The sequence below is a fragment of the Pseudorca crassidens genome, chromosome 16 (assembly GCF_039906515.1).
Source record: "Pseudorca crassidens isolate mPseCra1 chromosome 16, mPseCra1.hap1, whole genome shotgun sequence".
Taxonomy (NCBI): domain Eukaryota; kingdom Metazoa; phylum Chordata; class Mammalia; order Artiodactyla; family Delphinidae; genus Pseudorca; species Pseudorca crassidens.
This window is the reverse complement of record NC_090311.1, coordinates 78,931,410-78,949,524: the sequence shown is the minus strand read 5'-3', so window position 1 is coordinate 78,949,524 and position 18,115 is coordinate 78,931,410. Positions and strand designations below refer to the sequence as shown.

Below are 18,115 nucleotides of genomic sequence, written 5' to 3'. Positions count from 1 at the left end.
TTGGAGGCACTAAGCTGGTACTCTCCCTGAGAGTAATTTTGTGAAGATCAACAGTGAATCAGATTAGCAACATCACTCAATGGAGGTGGAAGGTTCTCTGAATTTCTCACTTGGATGACTTGAGTGTAGTCATGTATCTTTAAAGCAAAAAAACAAGTGTCAGTTATATCAGGAGGAAGTCAGGACAAAAGAATCGCCAAGGCAGATGTTGACAGTACCCATCTTAGACTTCGAAGAGGGAAGGCAAAGGGACCGTATCCCTGGCACAGCCCTAGAGTGGAGGTGGATCCAGGAGTTATAGCCACTGGACTTGAGATGATTCCTATCTCACTGTTAAGGTTACTGACCTTATGAGATAGACAGGTCTAGATACTTTTACCAAACACCATTAAATATTCCATTTATCGAATTTTAGTTTGTATTTCATGCTCACCAAGCAATCTCCTGAGTTATGGTGTGGCTTCTCGTGCTAGTATGTTTACAGGAGTAGAATATATTGGTCATATATATGGAGTTATTATTATTTTTAAATAGTCCACTTTTTAGAGCAATTTAGATTCACAGAAAAAGTGAGCAGAAAGTACAGAGAGTGCCCACAACAGCACAGCCTCCCCGCTATCAACACCCAGCTCCAGAGCAGTACATCTGTTACAGTGGATGAGCCTAAACTGACACATCTCCATCACCCAGAGTCCCTCACTTATATTAGAGTTCACTCTTGCTGTCGTACATTCTTTGGGTTTTGACAAGTGTTCAGTGACGTTTGTCCACTATTATAATATCACATGGAATAGTTCACTGGCTTAGAAATCTCCTGTGCTCTGCTTATTCATTCCTCTCTCCACCCCTAAGCTGTGGTAATCATGGATCTTTTTACTGTCTCCATAGTTTTGCCTTTTCCAGAAATTCATAGAGTTGGAATTCTACTATATGTAGCCTTTTCACATTGCCTTTTTTCACTTAGTAATCTGCATTGAATTTTCCTCCATGTCTTTTCATGTCTTGAGAGCTCATTTCTTTTTAGCAGTAAATAATATTCCATTGTCTAGATGGAATATTTGTCCATGTGTCCAAGTTTTGGCCATTATGAATAAAGCTTCTGTAAACATCTGTGTGCAGGCTTTTGTGTAGACATAAGTTTAAACCCATTTAGGTAAATACCAAGGAGTGTGACTGCTGGGCTGTTGGAGTCATTATTTTTAAATCTTGTGATTTCAGTGAGGTTGGGTCTGATTACAACTGGTTTTTCATGTGTCTTGATGTCCTGGAAGAGAATGGAGTCCTCATGTTAGTCAAGAGATTTAGGCTTGTGTGTGACAGTTTTATTTATCATTGTAAATTAATAAGCTTATATTCTCGTGTCTGCTTCAATCTTTTGTGCATTTGAATTTACTAGACTGTGGCTAATCAAGGTCTTATCACCCCTGGCATGTAGAAGGCAGAGCCGGATCTTACACTCTTGGGAGCTAACTGATGAGGAAGTCCTGCCCAGCTACCACTCCTCTCTGCTCTCTCAAATGTACTACACTGATTTCTCTGCTTGCTACTCTGTCTTTAATGCACTGGCTCCTGGGTAATACCTTGCCAAACAATAGTTATTCTTCATCAGAGTTACAGCTCATCACAACTGAATGCTGGCCTTGCTTTTTCCACCTGTGTTAGCTTGAGTTGTGACTTGTTCTTTGTATTGTGGAAGAATGGCCTTGTGTTGTGCATTCTTCTTGGTGATAGCCATCAACTTAACTCATTCTGATGGCTTTTATGATGAATAACATTACTGTATTTACTTCTTATCTAAAGGCATTTGTTTGATAAAAAGTGGATTAGGGCTTCCCTGGTGGCGCAGTGGTTAAGAATCTGCCTGCCAATGTGGGGGACACGGGTTCGAGCCCTGGTCTGGGAAGATCCCACATGTCACGGAGCAACTAAGCCCTTGTGCCACAACTACTGAGCCTGTGCTCTAGAGCCCGTGAGCTACAACTACTGAGGCTGTGCACCCAGAGCCCGGGCTCTGCAACAAGAGAAGCCACCACAATGAGAAGCCTGTGCACCGCAACAAAGACAAGCCCCTGCTCACTGCAACTAGAGAAAGCCTGTGCACAGCAACGAAGACCCAACGCAGCCAAAAATAAATAAATTTAAAAAAGAAAAAGTGGATTAGGACACAAAAGAATTGTGTGTGTGCTAGTACAGGATCTGGTTCTTTTTGGCTGTGTTATTTTGGCAGTTGTGACAATAAGAAATAGGTATTGGTCTCTGCATCAGGTTCCTGACACAGAGCTCCTAAAACCCATTTAATTTCCTGAGTGTGGGGATGCCAGGAGCCTCTTTCATTCTCATATTTGGTCTTTGATCTCAGTTCCTGACACAAGAGCATTTAAGGCCCTTGGAATCTCCAGACTGATGAAATCCCCTAGATAGCATCAGACTGGGGACTAGTCACCAGAAAGACCACAGCATGATTAGGAGGCTGCAACTTTCAGTCTCATTCCTATCTTCTGGGGAGGGAAGAGGATTGGAGATAGAGTTAGTAATCAATCATGCCTACATGATGAAGTCTCCATGAAAATCCCTAAACTATGTATTTGGAGAGCTTCCAGGTTGGTGAGCCCTTCTACATGCTGAGAGGGTGGTGCCCCAAACTCCACAGGGAGAGACTCCTGCACGCAGGACTTTTCCGGACCTTGCCCTATGTACCTCTTCATCTGCCTCCTTTATTATATCCGTTATAATAAACTGGTAAGCGTAAGTGTTTCCCTGAGTTCTCTGAGCCGTTCTAGCAAATTAGGAATTTTTAGGAAGGAATGTGGAGACCCCTGATTTATAGGCTGTTGGTGAGAAGTACAAGTGACAACCTGGGACCTGAGACTGGCGTCTCAAGCGGGGGCAATCTTGTGGGACTAAGCCCTTAACCTAGGGGTCTGCACTAACTCCAGGCAGTCCGTGTCAGAATTGAGTTGAATTGCAGCACCCTACCCCGTCCACCAAGAACTGGAGAATCTCTTGGTGTGGAAAAACCCACACATCTGGTGTCAGAAGTGTTGTGAGATGAGTGGAAGAAACAGAGTTTTCCCTTTAACAAGTCACATATTTTCCCCAAGCTTCAGTTTTTACCTTTAAAATTGAGGTCATGTTTCTCCATGCTTTTTTAAAAAAATTTTATTGAAGTATAGTTGATTTACAATGTTGTGTTAATTTCTGCTATACAGTAAAGTGATTCAGTTATACATATATATATTCTTTTTCATATTCTTTTCCATTATGGTTCATCACAGGATATTGAATATAGTTCCCCGTATTATATAGTAGGACTTTGTTGTTTATCCATTCTATATATAATAGTTTGCATCTGCTAATCCCAAACTCCCAGTCTTTCCCTACCCCCACTCCCTTGGCAACCACAAGTCTGTTCTCTATGTTTGTGAGTCTGTTTCTGTTTCGTAGATATGTTCATTTGTGTCATATCAATGTTTTAGATTCCACATATAAGTGATATAATATGGTATTTGTCTTTCTCCGTCTGACTTCACTTAGTGTGATAATTTCTAGGTCTATCCATGTTGTTGCAAATGGCATTATTTCATTCTTTTTAATGACTGAGTAATAGTCCATTGTATATATGTACCATATCTTCTTTTTCCATTCATCTGTTGATGGACATCTAGGTTGCTTCCATGTCTTAGCTCTTGTAAATAGTGCTGCTGTGCACATTGGGGTGCATGTATCTTTTGGAATTATAGTTTTATCCAGGTATATGCCCAGGAGTGGAATTGCTGGGTCATAAGGTAACTCTATTTTTAGTTTTTTTGAGGAACCTCCATACTGTTCTCCATAGTGGCTGAACCAGTTTACATTCCCACCAACAGTGTAAGAGGGTTCCCTTTTCTCCACACCCTTTCCAGCATTTATTATTTGTAGACTTTTTAATGGTGTCCATTGTGACTGGTGTGAGGTGGTACCTCATTGTAGTTTTGATTTGCATTTCTCTAATAATTAGATGATGAGCATCTTTTTATGTGCCTATTGGCCATCTGTATGTCTTCTTTTCTCTATGCTTATTACAAAGGGTTCTCTGGAGAAGCAGGATAAAGTTAAAGCTTTTACCACGTTGCAACCTCTTTGACACAGTTGGGCGCAATCTCTTTTAACACCTTTAGTTTTTTCTCCTGAACTACGTGCTCCTGTGCAACCTCTGGGCAACACTTTTAGCTCTCGCTACTCAGGATTTTTTGAGGTCCTCTAAACAGATTATGAAATCTCACACTATGCCTTCACCTGGCATATTTTCTCTTCAAGGCTGACCTCAAGTGTTACTACCTCTGTATGTCTTTCCCATAACTACTCCCAGCAATATTAACTTGTCTTCTTATCGGTGCTCCCATAACACCTGAATTTACTTTTACTCCAAGACTGATTCTTAATATAATGACTGTTAGTTTACACATCTGTCCCTATTAGAAAACTTTAAGATGTTTTGGGGCAGAGAACTGTCTTACTTATTTTCCTGTCCTATTAATTTTCACTCCTTATTATTTACTTCCTTTTACTTTCTGTAGGTTTAATTAACTTGTTTTTCTCCCCTTAACATTTTGAGACAGATGATTGTTTTCCGTCTTGAACCTAACGTATACATATAAGTCTGTAAGTTTCTCTCAAAATGCAACTTTAGCTGCATTCCCCACATTTTGACATGTAGCGTTTTCATTATGATTTGGTTCAAAGGATTTTCTAATTGACATTGTGCTTTCTTTTTTGATGCAAGGTAATTTGGAATGATATTCCTTAATTTCTAAATATATGAGGCTTTTCTAATGAGTTCTGTGTTATTGACTTCCAGCTGAATTCCACTGTGTTGAGAGAACCTACTCTGATTTCAGTTTTTAAATTTTTATTTATTTTTTGTTGTGGTAAAATACACATAACATAAAAGTTACATTTTTCACATTTTTTAAGTGTACTGTTCAGTGGCATTAGGTACATTCATATTGTGCAACCACCATCGTCATCCATCTCCAAAACCTTTTTTATCTTCTCGAACTGAACCTTCATACTCATTACACGTTAGTTTCCCATTCTCCCCTCCCCCAGTCCCTGGCAACTACATTCTACTTTCTGTCTCCATGAATTTGACTACTCTAAGTACCTCATATAGATGGAATCATACAGCATTTGTCCTTTTGTGACTGGATGACTTCACTTAGTATAATGTCCTCAGGGTTCATCCATGCTGTAGCATGTGTTAAAATTTCCTTCCTTTTTAAGGCTGAATAATACTGCATTGTATGTTTATACCACATCAAAAATAATGATATACTTAAAAATTAACCAAGGAGGTAAAAGATTTGTACAATGAAAACTATAATGCACTGTTGAAAGAAATTAAAGAAGACATAAATAAATAGAAAGACATCCCATGTTCATGGATTTGAAGAGTTAATATTATTAAAATGTCAATACTACCCATAGCAATCTACAGATTCAGTGGCTATCCCTATCAAAATCCCGAGGACAGTTTTTGCAAGCTCGCTTTTAACTAGAATATTTAGTCCATTATGGTTTTATTTAATTGTTGGTAATTTGGGTTTATGTCTACCATCTAATTATTTACTTTCTAATTTGTCTTGCCTATGCTCTTTATTGCTTTTTTTTTCTTTCACTGGATTGATTAGTTTAAAATTTCCCTCTATTAATTTGGTATTTATACATTTTTATTATTTAGTGGTTACCCTAGAGATTAAAATAAAACATACGTCTTTGAATTATAAAAGCCTAATAAAAATTAGTAATTTTACCTCTTCCTGGACTCATGCAAAGACGTTAGAACTCTTGAACATTAATTCCACCTACCTTCTTCCTTATCCACACGTTGGATATTTTAATCTGTGTATTTTATCTTACTAAAAAATTTTTTTTAATTTATTTTATTTTTGGCTGTGTTGGGTCTTTGTTACTGTGCATGGGCTTTCTCTAGTTGCGGCAAGCAGGGGCTACTCTTCGTTGTGGTGCGTGGGCTTCTCATTGCAGTGGCTTCTCTTGTTGTGGAACACGGGCTGTAGGCGCATGGGCTTCAGTAGTTCCGATACACGGGCTCAGTAGTTGTGGCTCGCAGTCTCTAGAGCGCAGGCTCAGTAGTTGTGGCACATGGGCGTAGTTGCTGTGTGGCATGTGGGATCTTCCCAGACCAGGGCTCGTACCTGTGTACCCTGCATTGGCAGGCAGATTCTTAACCACTGCGCCACCAGGGAAGCCCAATCTGTGTGTATTTTAAACCCAAAGAGATAATATTACTGTTATTTCGTATTTCAGTATTAATTTAGACTTACCATATATTTACCATTTTGTTGCCCTTCATTCCCCTCTGTATCCTCAGGCTTCCTTCTGGGATAATTTTCTTTTTCCTTGAAGATCACCCTTGTCGATATTTCTTTGTTGAAGTTGCCATTATGTTGCCTTAAAAAAAATTTTTGTTTAGTTATGGTTACATATATATAAAACAAAATTTGCCATTTTACCCATTTTTCCCATTAAAACTGTAAAATTGTTATAAAATATATGTAACATAAAATTTACCATTTTAGTCTTTTTATTGAAGTATAGTTGACTTAAAACATTATATTAGTTTCAGGTGTGCAACATAGTGATCTGATATTTTTATCAATTACACACCATTTTAACCTTTTAAAAGTAGACTTTGTTTTTTAGAATAGCTTTAGGTTCACAAGGAAGTTGAGTGGAAGGTACAGAGATTTCCCATATACCTCCTGCCCCCACACATGCATAACCTCTCCCATTATCAACATCTCCCACCAGAGTGGTACATTTTTCACCCATTTCTGTTAATGGCCTTTGATGTACAAAAGTGTTTAAATTTTGGGCTTCCCTGGTGGCGCAGTGGTTGAGAGTCTGCCTGCCGATGCAGGGGACATAGGTTCGTGCCCCGGTCCGGGAGGATCCCACATGCCACAGAGCGGCTGGGCCCCTGAGGCATGGCCGCTGAGCCTGCATGTCCGGAGCCTGTGCTCCGCAACAGGAGAGGCCACTGTTGTGAGAGGCCCACGTACCACAAAAAAAAAAAAAAAAAAAGTTTAAATTTTATGAAGTCCAATTTATGTTTTTTTCTTTTGTTGCTTGATCTTTTGGTGCCATATCTAAGAATCCAGTGCCAAATCCATGGCTTTATAGATTTATCCTTAAGTTTTAGGATTAGAAATAAATCCTTAGAAATAAAGTTTTCTTCTAAGAGGTTTTTTTAATCTATTTTGAGAGTTGGGTGTCCAAATTCATTCTTTTGCATGTGGGTATCTAGTTGTCTCAGCACCATTTGTTGAAAAGACTGTTCTTTCCTGTTGAGTTGACTTGACACTTCTGTCAAAAACCAGTTGACCATGTATGGGTTTATTTCTGGATTCTCAACTCTACTCCTTTGATCTGAGCCTTATGACAGTAACACACTTTTTTGATTACAGTAGCTTTGTAGCAAGTTTTGAAATTGGAAAGTATAAGCCCTCTGACTTTGTTACTGTTTTTCAAGATTGTTTTGGGTATTCAGGGCCCCTTGCTTACTTTTTTGAAGGATATTTTCACCAATTACAGTGTTCCAGATTGCCAGGGTGTTTTTGTTTGTTTGTTTTTAACTTTTTTTTTCCCCCAGTATTTTGAAGATATTATTCATTTATCGTTCTGGCTTTTACTGTTTCTATGGAGAAGTCAGTCAACTATTTCTGGTTGTTTTCCTTTGGAGATAATCTGTTTCCTCTCCCTCACCCCGAGCTGTTTTAAGATTTTTCTCTGTCTTTGTTATATGGCAACTGGTGGAGTTTGGTTTTGCTTTGTTTTGTTTTCTCTTTTTTTTGTGGTTGTTTTTTGTTTGTCTTGCATTTGTACTGTTTATTTTTCTTAGACCTTCTTAAATGTGTGGCTTGATGCCTTTCTTTAGTTTTGTAATAGTCTCAGTCATTATTTCTTCAGAGATTGCTCTTTCCACAATCTCTCCCTACTCTCTTTTTGGGGGCTCCAGTTCTATATACATGGTAGACCTTTTCGTTGTATTCTCTACGTCTCTTACATGCTAGTCTGTTTTTCATCACTTATTACTGTGCTATGTTCTGTATATATTTTTTTCTCACCTGTTTTTTAAAAAAATTATGTATAATCTATTGTAAAAAAACTATCCGTTGAATTATAATTTGAATTATTGAATTTTTCAGTTCCAGAATTTCCATTTAGGGTTTGAAAAAAGTTTAAAAATATTTCTGCTGAAGTTCTCAATTTTATCTTTTGTTTTCCTGAAAATATTAAACATACGTAAAACTCTGTTATGCAGATGCCCAGTGGATCTGCTGCTGTTGGCTGTTGTTTTTCTTGGTTTTCAGTCATAGATGCTTATCTTTTTCTATGCTTGGTGGTTTCTGTTTGAGTGCCAGGTATTGATTATGAAGAGTTATAATTTGAGCTTTGCAATGGTGTTAGCTTCCTCCAGAGAGGACTGAAGTTAACTCTGGCAGATGGCGAGGGTCCCTGGCAATCCCAGATCACTTAAACAAATCTGGGAATGAGATTATTTGAAGTTGACCTTCAGTCCCTTCAACGGCTCGTCTGTTTAGAGTTGGTTCCTTCCTAACTCTTAAAATCAAGGCATTTCAAGCTCCAGTACGAAACCTAGAGAGTTTCTTGCAACCTCCATCTTCCTTGGGAGGCTGTAATTTTCATTATTGACCTCTTAGTCCCTCAAAAGCTCTGGCCAAAGCCCTGTTCAGCATTTTAGCTTTTCAGCCTTTTCTACCAGAATCAGCAGATGCCTTGAGGGGAAAAATTTGCTTTAAGACTTCGTTTAACTCTGGGTTTCCCTTTTCTCTCAGATTTTGTAATTTTGTAATTACAATTTTGTAATTGAATTTTGTAATTCAATTACAAATTCAATTACAAAAAAGAATTTTGTAATTCTTCAGTGCCTTGTTAGCTCTCTGGTGCTTTGAAAGAGATATCTTATATATGTGTGTGTGTGTATATATATATATATATTTTTTTTAATTGTGGTAAGTTATACATAACTAAACTTACCATTTTACCACTTTTAAGTGTATAGTTCAGTGATATTAAGTACGGTAACATTGTCATAGTTATCACCACCATCCATCTCCAGGACTCTTCATTTTGCAAAACTGAAACTCTGTACCCATTAAACAAGAACTCCCCATTCTCCCCTCCCCTTAGCTCCTGGCAACCACCATTCTACTTTCTGTCTGTAAATTTGAGCTACTGTTGTTTTCTGCAGTTGTGGTTTTTGTTGGCTTTTTGAACCAAACTTGCTATTGCATTTGCTGATTAAGTTCTGAGTCTGAGGTTGACTTGTCTTTTCCTAAAGACATTTCTTTCTCCCCCAGTGGTGTCTGTGTGCTGTGGTTTCCATTGCAAACTGTGTTTCCTTGCAGAAAAATGGAGCATCACCTGTGTCCTAATTTAATGCTCATTTTGTTTTTCTTGTTCTTCCAGGACTCTGGTTAGGAGTAGAATGGGACAGTCCTGAGAGGGGAAAGCATGATGGAAGCCACGAAGGGACTGTGTATTTTAAATGCAGGTAATTTTCCATTGCGAATTGGCATGGTTATCTAGGAGAATGTTAAATAGCTGAATAAGGGGGGATGGAGAAGAAGACATGTTTGACTGTTAGGGTAGTTATAATGTAGAATTTGGTGTATTCTAAAAAGACAATTCTATTTGTAGAGTTTTTTTCCTTGTTTTTAAAATTCTCAGTCTTAACCTTGCAAGTGGGATTGCTTTCTTTGTCCTTTTTTGTGTTTTTGTTTTGTGACAGTTTTTTTTTTAATTGTATGGATCCAAACATTTCTCATTGATTCATTAACTATTTACTACCCACTGAGTGAATACTAGAAGAGGAATAGCCTAGATATCCAATAAAAGCAGTTGATTAAGCAAAATACAGAACATCCAAACAGTGGCATGCTAGGCCACTATTTTAAAAAAAGCTCTTGGGCTTCCCTGGTGGTGCAGTGGTTAGGAATCTGCCTGCTAATGCAGGAGACACGGGTTCAAGCCCTGGTCTGGGAAGAGCCCACATGCTGTAGAGCAACTAAGCCTGTGTGCCACAACTACTGAGCTTGCGTGCCACAACTACTGAAGCCCACGCTCCTAGAGCCCGTGGTCCACAACAAGAGAAGCCACTGCAATGAGAAGCCCACACACCACAACAAAGAGTAGCCCCCGCTTGCCACAACTAGAGAAAGCCCGCACGCAGCAACGAAGACCCAACGCAGCCAAAAATAAATAAATAAAATAAATAAATTTATTTAAAAAATAAAATAAAATAAAGCTCTTATCATGAAAAGAATTACACATTATAGTGCATATCTACTAATATTTTTACCTGCTTGATTTCAGAGAAACTATGTGAAGCTCTGAAAAGGATGGAGGGGAATTTCAGGCAGTCTATCTTTCAAATTTTTGTTGTTGTTTGTTTTCCCTAAGTTTCAGTTTCTCGGAAGAATCTGTTATTATTAAGCTTATCATTCTTTAAATGTGGTACAGTGAACACACTCCTGGCCTGGTAATCAAGAGGCCTCTAGCTTTGCTTTTAACAATCTTTATGACCTTAAATCAGACTAAATTTACTAACCTCTAAAATGAAGGTCAAAATCAGATAATAGCAAAATAAGTTTCCTAGTCGAGCATTCTGTAGTTTTGGGAAGTCAGGATAGAAGAAGAATTGGCATGTTCCTAGAGGCCAGCGGTAGTGACAGACATGGCATGAGGCCAGCTCAGAATCTGTCAAGAGGTCATAGAGTATGAAGGGAGCAATTTATGTGTTTAGAGAGGTGTTGAAATAGAAATCTCTTAGCTTGGCCTGTTGATCCCTTACCTCCCTGGACCATGACCTCACAAAACCTCCAGTGAGGGAACGTTCCCTGAGGAGCCTGCCCCAGCACCTCCCAAATCATCCATGGTTACGTGTCCTTCATGGTCTCTGCATATGGTGATATTTTCATTCTTGGTTACTCTGAGTAGGAAAATGAAGACTTGTGTCAGTCCTGGCAGAGCTGGGATTTGCCCTGAAGTGCTGATGGGCACAGACTTAGTGTTCAGGTTCTTACCCTTGGAATAAGCATTTCCTTGCTTTGTTGTGTTTCCTAGTACAGTCATGCCTGAGCATTTACATGTTGAAATACATGTTATGTTATTATAAATCACTTTTGTTTCAATGAAATGACATTTTGTTGACTTTGAAATCCTGTATGGGTTAGTAATTCCATTTCGCGTTGTTTTGGGGGCAATATACAAGGGAGCATTAGCTCTGTTGTGGTGGAGAACCACTAGTCTAGACTAAAGGAATTACCTTATCCTTTATAGTTGTTAATGCTTATATTGGTATTAGGTCGAACTTGGCTTCAACTAGTAAAGATTATACCAATATCTTAGAATCTCTAAATCAGACAAAACAGAATATAGCACATGTACTTGTTATTAAGCCAATTCAGATCTCTTAGTAACTTCATTGGAGTCTTCTTTTACATTTCAAATTTTACTTGGAAAGTCATAATAGCGATACGTATTTTACCACAGTACACATTTTTTTTAATGCTTAGATGCTATTTTCATGAAACCAAAGCAATTTAAAGTTGTCAGATCATAAATGTTCCCATCTTATACTTGTGAAATAGGTAAATGGCAAAAAGGTGGTATACCCATTTTAAAGGAGGAAAATGGGTCAGAAGTTGTCATATTGATAGCAAAATTCGGATCCCACCTCTTCAGAAGCACGTGTTACTGTCAAGTGGCTGAGCCTGTTAGACACAGTATAACAGGGTAGTTATGCGCTCTGGCGCACATGTCTTATGAAGGCTAGTCTGCTGGCCTCTGCTATGTATGCAGGATATTAGGGTGTGTTGAGTGAGGTGTTTGGTGAGCTGCTTTCTTGAGTCTCCCCAGCGTCCCAGGTTGCTGGGGTGACACCCTGCCGGTCAGGGTTAGGTCCTGCCGCTTGAGGTCAGAACCTGGGGACAGACAGGGTGGTTTTCAAGGCCCGGCTCAGGGCATACATTCTTCCCTGTGTATTTTCCCCCAACCACTTCAGCTCACGTTGATCTCATGAGACTTCTCAGTTTAGAATAGAATAACATTTGCAAAGGTCTAACCTCTGTTTTAACAACGACCTTCAAGAAGAATATAAGATGGGCTTTAACCCAGAGAAGAACTGTCTTCACAGTTAGCTTTCAGTGTTTCCGTGTTATCACATTTGTTCGTTACGCTGACTCTTTGAGATGGCTATGACACGTATTGGTGACCAAGTGGGTTATGAGTAGAGCACGAAACACTGGAGTCAAGCTCAAATCCTGGCTATGAATGAACTCCTCTTTAGTGTAGTTCTCTAAAAATAAGGTAAAATTTTTTCTTGAATAGCTGGTGTGACACCGACAGAAGAAGTTTAGGGAGTGGACCAGATTACCTTGGAAGGCCCCCATGTTCAGAGGACTTCATGTCACTCTTTAGTTTCAATCTGATCTCTTAAATAACCTAAGGTAAATATGGCAATCTCCTGGTTATATATTAATTACCTGTAATTAATATTTGTGACACTGTCGGTTTACAGTAGTAGTATAGAGGTTTATCCCAAATTTATGCCTGTGAACCAGTTATGTGTCTCTCCTAGGTGCTTCTGTTCTCCATCTCTTGTCTTTTGGGGAGTTGAGAGGTTCAGTTAAGGTGATGAACTTTGAATTTCTCTCTGCCTTATCCCTAGATTTCCAGCGCTTTTCTTTCAACCTAAACTAAAGGGTGTACCCTAAACTCTTTGAACTGTGCGGGTCAGTATTTTACCCTCAGCTTTTATTGAAAATATTCCCTTTCTAAGTAATTGCATGATTTCTCTTTTCTTTTGAGCAAGAAATGTTAAAATCTTACTTTTCTTCAGCACCATGAATGGAGTTTAATACTTGGCATCAGAGGGGACATGGTGTCCAAACCATGTCCACAACACTGGCTAACTTAACAAATGGAAGCTCCTCGATTTACTTATCCTGTGTGCGTCATAAGATTGTTGGAAAGTGTTCTGAGGTTCTTTTTTTTTTTACAGATCCAAAATACACTTTATTTTTCATTTTATTTTATTTTATTATTATTTTTTTAACATCTTTATTGGGGTATAATTACTTTACAATGGTGTGTTAGTTTCTGCTTTACAACAAAGTGAATCAGCCATACATATACACGTTTCCATATCTCCTCCCTCTTGCGTCTCCCTCCCTCCCACCTCCCCATCCCACCCCTCCAGGCCATCACAAAGCACCGAGCTGATATCCCTGTGCTACGCGGCTGCTTCCCACTAGCTATCTACCTTACGTTTGGTAGTGTATATATGTCTATGCCTCTCTCTCGCTCTGTCACAGCTCACCCTTTCTGAGGTTCTTAAATGAGCATTAATGCATCAGTATAAAATATTCTCCTGGAGGGTGGAATGGATTGGGAGATTGAGATTGACATATATACACTACTATGTATAAAAGAGATAACTAATGAGAACCTACTGTATAGCACAGGGCACTCTACTCTGGTATAGGTATAAAGTGATAGGATAATTTTTTAAAAAATCACTAAATGTGCTGATAGGATACAGGCAGGGTGAATCTCTGTAAGAGGTGAAGAGAGATATTTCATTTTGGGAAGCTTCCCATGAATCAGGGCAAAATAGAAGTTGTGACATTCAGAAGCAGTGTGCAAAAAGATGCTTATCAACTGAGCTTTTTTCTTTTTTTTTTTTTTTTTCTGTTGGGAAAATGAGTTCACCTGGTCAATTCTTTAGATATTACAGCAATATACATTAAATTAGAGTGAATATGTCTCTTCTCATGGTGAATGGTTAGTTATGCAGTGTTGCTGAAAAGGCTCTATGCATGCCTGTAACAAACAGGATATCAAGGTCAATGACATTTATTAGGAACTCCCCAGAGACCCAGTCTTTCCCAGCATCTAAACAAGCCCCAATAAGAAAGATACTTACTATAGGAGTTTTGGAATCTGTTGGGGACCCTTTTACCTTTGAGTAGTATTGCCAGATTCAGCAAATAAAAATACAAAATGCATGGTGAAATTTGGGTTTCAGATAAGCAGTATAAGCATTTATTGGTATAAGTATGGGACATGCATCATATATATACTTATAATGAAAAATTTTAAGTATATAACAAATTTCAGATTGTTTATCTGAAATCCAGATTTAACTGGGCACCTGAATTTTATCTTACAACTCTGTTGGGCAGACTGAACTTTGATTATAGTGCTTCGTGAGAGTCTTTCATTTCTGCAAGAGCCGTGGTTGGGATGTATGGACTTTCCTAGCTGCATATGTAATTGGTGGGCCGAAGGAGGCAGGAACTTGAACAAGCCGAATGCTTACAAGAGAAAACATTTTGGACTCTCCCCCTTCACTCCTCCCCTCCCCCAGTTTTTTCTCTTTTAGGCAGGGTTCAGAATTTCAGTGTTCAGATGCAACATCTTGATAATAATCTAAGATCTCAGTGGAATCTTTGAATTATTAGTTTGTCTTTGAAGATTTACTGTTATTGATGGGCACTTCTTCAGCTAGCATTTTTTATTTGCTGGGCTGTTTGTTTTTCCGAGAAACCTGCCAGGAATGTTGCAGAGGAGACTGATGTTTGATGTTTTCCTTTGATCTGCAAAGGGCACAGCATCTCCTTTGCACCCTAACACCATTTCTGACTTCTTTCTTCTGCCTGCAGCGAAACTAAACAGTAATAAAGGTCTCTTCTTGCATTGTTCATTACCACTGTTATGAATTTAGGACAGAAATGAAAACCGTGGTATTTGTTTTACATTGTTGTTCTTCATTTATTATAAATGTGCTGGTTTTAAAATTTGTGCTCTCATACTTATTTTTACATTTCAGTCACATAATATTTGAACAATACATTTTCCTATTTCTATTTCCACCCCCCAGTGTTACTCCTTTAAGGAAAACTAATACTAGTTCATAAATTTCATAATTTCATTTCACTAAAATTTGGAATTTCACTGTTTTGTAAGCCAAAGCCTGTTTCGTAAATGTGAGACTCTAGGAACAGTCTCTTAGATGCAAAACTCATTTGTTTGTATACATTTAGATAGATGGAGGTACATAAACGAGTGTTCTAAATTGTCTGGAATTATTTTTCTGACACCTAACAACATACCTTGGGATTTAGTTCAGCCTTGTACATGTAAAGTGTTTAACATTCATAACGTTTAGTTGTCAGTAAACACAAGATTGGACTGTGTGCTGTCAAAATGGAAAATTAAACGAGACAACCTACAAGTCATCTTTGTGATTTACTTTGTAAGAAACACGTTTGTTTATTTTTTTTAAAGTATAGTTGATTTACAATATCGTGTTAGTTTCAGGTGTACAGAAAGCGATTCAGTTTATATATATATATAATCTTTTTGAGCTTCTTTTCCCTTATAGGTTATTTCAAAATATTGGGTATAGTTCCCTGTGCCATACAGCAGGACCTTGTTGTTTATCTATTTATATATAGTAGTGTGTATATGTTAATTCCACACTCCTAATTTATCCCTCCCCCCCCCCCCCCCCCCGCTTTCCCCTTTGGTAACCAGCCATAAGTTTGTTTTCTATGTCTGTGGGTCTATTTCTGTTTTGTAAATAAGTTCATTGTATCATTTTTTTTAGATTCTATGTATAAGTGATATCATATATTTGTCTCTGTCTGGCTTACTTCACTTAGTGTGATAATCTCTAAGTCCATCCATGTTGCTGCAAATGGCATTATTTTCATTCTTTTTTACAGCTGAGTAATATTTCAGTCTGTGTGTGTGTGTGTACACACACACACATACACACCACATCTTCTTTATCCATTCATCTGCTGATGGACATTTAGGTTGATTCCATGTCTTAGCTGTTGTAATGTAGTGCTGCGGCGAACATTGTGGGTGAAGCACCTTTGTTTAAAACATATTTTAGTTAAAATGTTATGGTTCTAGAAATGTCTTATTTTCAGTATATTGCTTTTGCTGTGCTTTCTCTATTCTCAGAGGGATTTTCATGTAGGATCCTGTTTGATGCTTATTGTAGGACAAGTACCACCACTTTTTCATCAAGCTCCTACTCAGGTTTCAAGGTCCAACTCAGATTCTACTTCTTATGTGGAATACACACTAGACCAGGACTTTTTTTATGTTGTGTGTCCTTTTGGAGGCATAACATAATCTTTTCAAAAGCAGGGGAAAAAAATACATTGCATTACAGAGGAAATTTAGTCACATTGAAGTAATCAAAAATATTTTAAAATTATGATCTAGTTAGATATATATTTCTCTTTTTTAGATCTATATTTCTTTACTAAATAACATTAAATAATAATATCTACTGATGGATCTAATAACTACTAAAATTTGTGGTAGTGAGGAGAATAGAGACAGAAATGCAGGAAAGGATAGTGCACTGGTAGTCAGGAATCCGAGTCTTGGCTGTGCTACCTCTGTGATTGTGACCCCAACATCCCCAAGTGAAATGGGATTGGATTAGATCAGAGTTTCTTAAAGTGGGACATGAGGGCCCCCTGCATCAGAATCCCCTGGCACATTGTTTTAAACAGCAGAACCTGGGCCCCAGCCCAGTCCCACTGCGTGCACAACCTGGGGTGGGTTCCAGTAAGCTTTCCAGGTGACTGACTGCTTTTCAGGTTGAGTTTGAGAAGTCCTAGACTAGGTAATCTCTTAGGTAGATCCGTTTGAACTCTTAAAAAAAAAGAAAAAAGAGGCTAGGGAATTCCTTGGTGGCACAGTGGTTAAGAATCCTCCTGCCAGTGCAGGGGACTCAGGTTCGAGCCCTGGTCGGGGACGATCCCACATACCGCAGAGCAACTAAGCCCGCACGCTGCAACTACTGAGCCCGTGTGCCGCAACTACTGAAGCCCATGTGCCTAGAGCCCGTGCTCCGCAACAAGAGAAGCCACCGCAATGAGAAGCCCGTGCACCGCAATGAAGAGTAGCCCCCGCTCGCCACAACTAGAGAAAGCCCATGCGCAGCAACAAAGACCCAATGCAGTGAAAATTAAAACTTTAAAAAAAAAAAAATATATATATGTATATATATATATATATATATATGAAGCTAGCTACATTTAATCTCTTTAGCTGAGTGATAGAAATGTGTTTGTTAAAACAGAACTGTGTTTTTCACACTAGGAGCCTTTTCTGTGTGAAAAGAAAACGAAATATTTTCTAGGCAGCTTCTGGTAGTCAGTGATCCTCTGATATCACAGCAGGCAGACTCAGGACTTGATTCTGCTGCAACAGAGAATTTAATTTCCTGCATCGACAACTTCCCCCTCTCCCTTGGGTTATTTTTGTCTCATGTAAGTTTGGTACTTTCTCCCATCTTAAAACATCTGCCCTTCCCATCCCTCCTCTCCCCTTTCCATTGGATCTCCTGTGGACGAGAGGAGTCTGATCCCACTCTCCTCTCACTCTCTGGAGCTTGTCCCACGGCCCCACCCCAGCTGCTTCTAGCAGGGTCACTTTCCGGTTGCTAGATTCATTGGCCAAACTCAGCTGTCGCCTTCCGGGCATTCACAGCCCTGGACACGGTTGTCCACTGTCTCCACTGCTTTCCAGGACACCACCCTCTCGGGGGGTTCTCACGACCTCCGGGCCCCTTCTTTTTGCCCTGACATCACTTCTGACTTTCCGAGATTCCGAGTTCCTTTTACAATCTGGTAATTTCTGTTGACCCACCTCCCAGAAGAAAATGTATATATGTTTATATTGACAAAATTTATCATCAGTATTATTTTCATTCTCTTTAATTATGGTGACTTCTCCGAAAGTTTCATTTGTTTAAAAGAGTGAAAGGGCGTAAGCCAAAATAGTGTTTATCATACATTTTTGGCAATTCATGTATTTCATCATTTATTCTCTGACATGATCAAATGATGATATTAACATTTACAGCTTTTTTTTTGGTTTTTTTTGTGGGGTTTTTAAATTTTATTGTATTTATTTTTTCATACAGCAGGTTCTTATTAGTCATCTATTTTATACACATCATGTATACATGTCAATCCCAATCGCCCAATTCAGCGCA

General features: G+C 38.7%; 1 protein-coding gene across 7 annotated transcripts in view; it reads left to right on the top strand.

Annotated features, from left to right (window-relative positions):
- The window catches only part of TBCE (tubulin folding cofactor E), a 118,976-nt gene that overhangs the window by 64,327 nt on the left and 36,534 nt on the right, over positions 1–18,115 (top strand). For all 7 annotated transcript variants that reach the window (XR_010936031.1, XR_010936032.1, XM_067711047.1 and 4 more), the window contains exon 3: positions 9,493–9,577. Coding sequence is in view for 5 of the 7 variants with exons in the window: in XM_067711047.1 (XP_067567148.1) it covers positions 9,493–9,577 (85 nt within the window). In the remaining 2 variants the exon portion in view is untranslated. The remainder of the gene's footprint in view (positions 1–9,492; positions 9,578–18,115) is intronic.